The following is a 2,500-nucleotide window of genomic DNA, read 5'->3' on the forward strand; positions in this document are numbered from 1 at the left end:
GGACACACACACGTTCACACACTCACACACACACACACACACACACACACACACACACACACACACATACACACAGCACTTAGTAAAGACTGCCCTCCCCACAGGTATGCTGACCGGGCTAAACAGATCCGCTGTAACGCGGTTATCAACGAGGACCCCAACAACCGCCTGGTGCGCGAGCTAAAGGAGGAAGTGGCCCGCCTCAAAGAGCTGCTCTATGCCCAGGGCCTGGGAGACATCATCGAGAGTAAGTACACACAGACAGGTGGGCAGAGAGACAGGGAGATAGACAGACGGGTTGACAGTCAGACAGACAGACAGACAGATTGGCTGAGTACAAACATACTGTATAAAGAGACAGAATGGCAAGGTAAGACAGGTAGGTAGAGAGGTAAGCAGACAACCTGGGAGGCTGGAAGACATCATAAAGGTAGAGGCTCCTATTGTGCACCCTGCGCAAGGTGGCGCAATGCGGAACGCAAAGCGAGACTCAAAGCGCAACGCAAAGCTTATTCTTATCTTACACTCAATAAAGTGTTGATTTTCCGCTATGCGCTCCTCTTTTATTAAACCTTGTGCCCAGGGGTAATTAGCGACATAAGGTGTGGTCTGGCGCATGATCCAAAAATTGCTATCTTACACTCTCTAAAAATCATTACCCTACTGACCAAGAAAAACCTGGTCGAAAGGCGCATATAAAGAACAGCTGAAGATGCACTGTCACGAGATGTAAGCAGCAACTCCTCTGCAGGATAAATATCCTTAGGATTTTTATTCAGTCATTGAAACATTATTGGGGTAAGTGTTGCTTTTTTTCATGTTTTCAATGGTAACCCCTTGTCAGTCAATAGTGAAAGTAATTAACTGTGTAGAACTGTTTTGTCGTCGACTATGAGACCACGGTAAAACTGGTTTCACTTTGCCTATGATTTCAAATAATAGACAAGTGCAGATGCATGTAGGCTATACTCTGCTAGTCACAAACAGGCTTTAGTAAAGCATGGTTTAGTGGAATCCCTGTTCTATACGGTCTCGCGTGCAAGCAGATTCCTTCAAATGCGCCGCTGACTATCAAACTTCCAATCTGCTGATTGAAGTTGGTTAAAGCAACACCAAAGCACTTTTCCTCTGTCGCACGCATGTTATTTGTTTATCCAGCACCGGCTTTGGAAATAACGATGTCCACAGACAAGGTAGAGTATGTTGCATGATTTTATGAAAGTGCGATGTATTGCGACATCAGAAGCAAGTCAAATTTGTAGTTTCCTATGTCTTATTCCATCGAACTACAGATCCGCTACCCGATCTGGCAAACTTGCATAGTGCGGTTATAGCCGATAGAGGGGTCGCGAAGCGAATGCAGAAATGTCATTCACCCTGTTAGGAGTTGATGAACCACTAAAACGATTTGGGAAACATTATTTTAAGGTACAAAAACTCTTTGGTGTTGCTTTAAAGGATGTTATGCCCAAAACACACCTATGACTGATTACATAAGAAACATAAGAACAACCCTTTTGCACCAAGCGCCCGATGTTTAACCACATAATTGTGCCATTAAATTGATGAATGTGGACTGGCCACGCCTTCAATGTCTATAAACTTTACGTCTCTGACCATCCGTTTCTGATCGCCAAAATAGAGCCCAGAAAGTCTTACATACATACATACATATACATGCGTAAATATATACATACATACATATGGAGAGACAGACAGATGGACAGACAGGTAGACAGACAAGAAATAGAAAGACATAATCATGAGTGAGGTCAGACTGAAAGACAGACAGACTGACAGGCAGGTAGACAGGTAGACAGGGAGACATCATCAAGAGTGAGTTCAGACAGACAGACTGACAGAAAGGCAGATAGACAGGTAGACTGGGAGACCTCATCAAGAGTAAGCACAAAAATGAATGAAAGGTAAGTGCACAGAGATAGATACACAGGTGTACAGATGCACAGAGTGCAGACGGGATGACAGTTTGTACACAGAGATGCAGGCAGACAGGATGGGAGAGAGACACACAGTTAGATGATGTAGAGTCTGTATGCCTTTGTGTGTATGTGTGAGTGAGTGTGTGTGTGTTTATTTATGATTGCATATACACTGTGTGTGTGTGTGTGTGTGTGTGTGTGTGTGTGTGTTTGCATGTGTGCACCTTTATGATTGTATATACACTGTGTGTGTGTGTGTGTGAGAGAGTGTGTGTGTGTGTGTGTGTGTGTGTGTGTGTGTGTTTGCATGTGTGCACCTTTATGATTGTATATACACTGTGTGCGTGTGTGTGTGTGTGTGTGAGAGAGAGAGAGAGTGTGTGTGTGTGTGTGTGTGAGTGTGTTTGCATGTGTGCACCTTTGTATGTCGTCTGACGTTGGTCTCTTCTTTCCCTCTCAGCCAATCGGGGCCCTCCCTCTGCGATTCCTCAGAAATGTGTGTATCTGAGTCGTGGCTCGTGGAGTCCACAGCCCTCAGTTTCTGGCAGCTCGTTGATGGG

The 2,500-nt window shown here is 44.8% G+C and overlaps 1 protein-coding gene across 1 annotated transcript in view; it reads left to right on the forward strand.

Annotated features, from left to right (window-relative positions):
* kif1ab (kinesin family member 1Ab) overlaps window positions 1-2,500 on the forward strand; it is a 32,617-nt gene that overhangs the window by 3,690 nt on the left and 26,427 nt on the right. Inside the window, exon 12 of the mRNA XM_076272352.1 lies at window positions 105-247. Coding sequence (XP_076128467.1) covers window positions 105-247 — 143 coding nt within the window. The remainder of the gene's footprint in view (window positions 1-104; window positions 248-2,500) is intronic.

This window comes from Alosa pseudoharengus, unplaced genomic scaffold (genome assembly GCF_046254945.1).
Source record: "Alosa pseudoharengus isolate Yale_2024_CS ecotype anadromous, Long Island Sound unplaced genomic scaffold, YU_APseudo_1.1 YU_APseudo_1.1_scf_7, whole genome shotgun sequence".
In the NCBI taxonomy this organism is placed as follows: Eukaryota; Metazoa; Chordata; class Actinopteri; order Clupeiformes; family Clupeidae; genus Alosa; species Alosa pseudoharengus.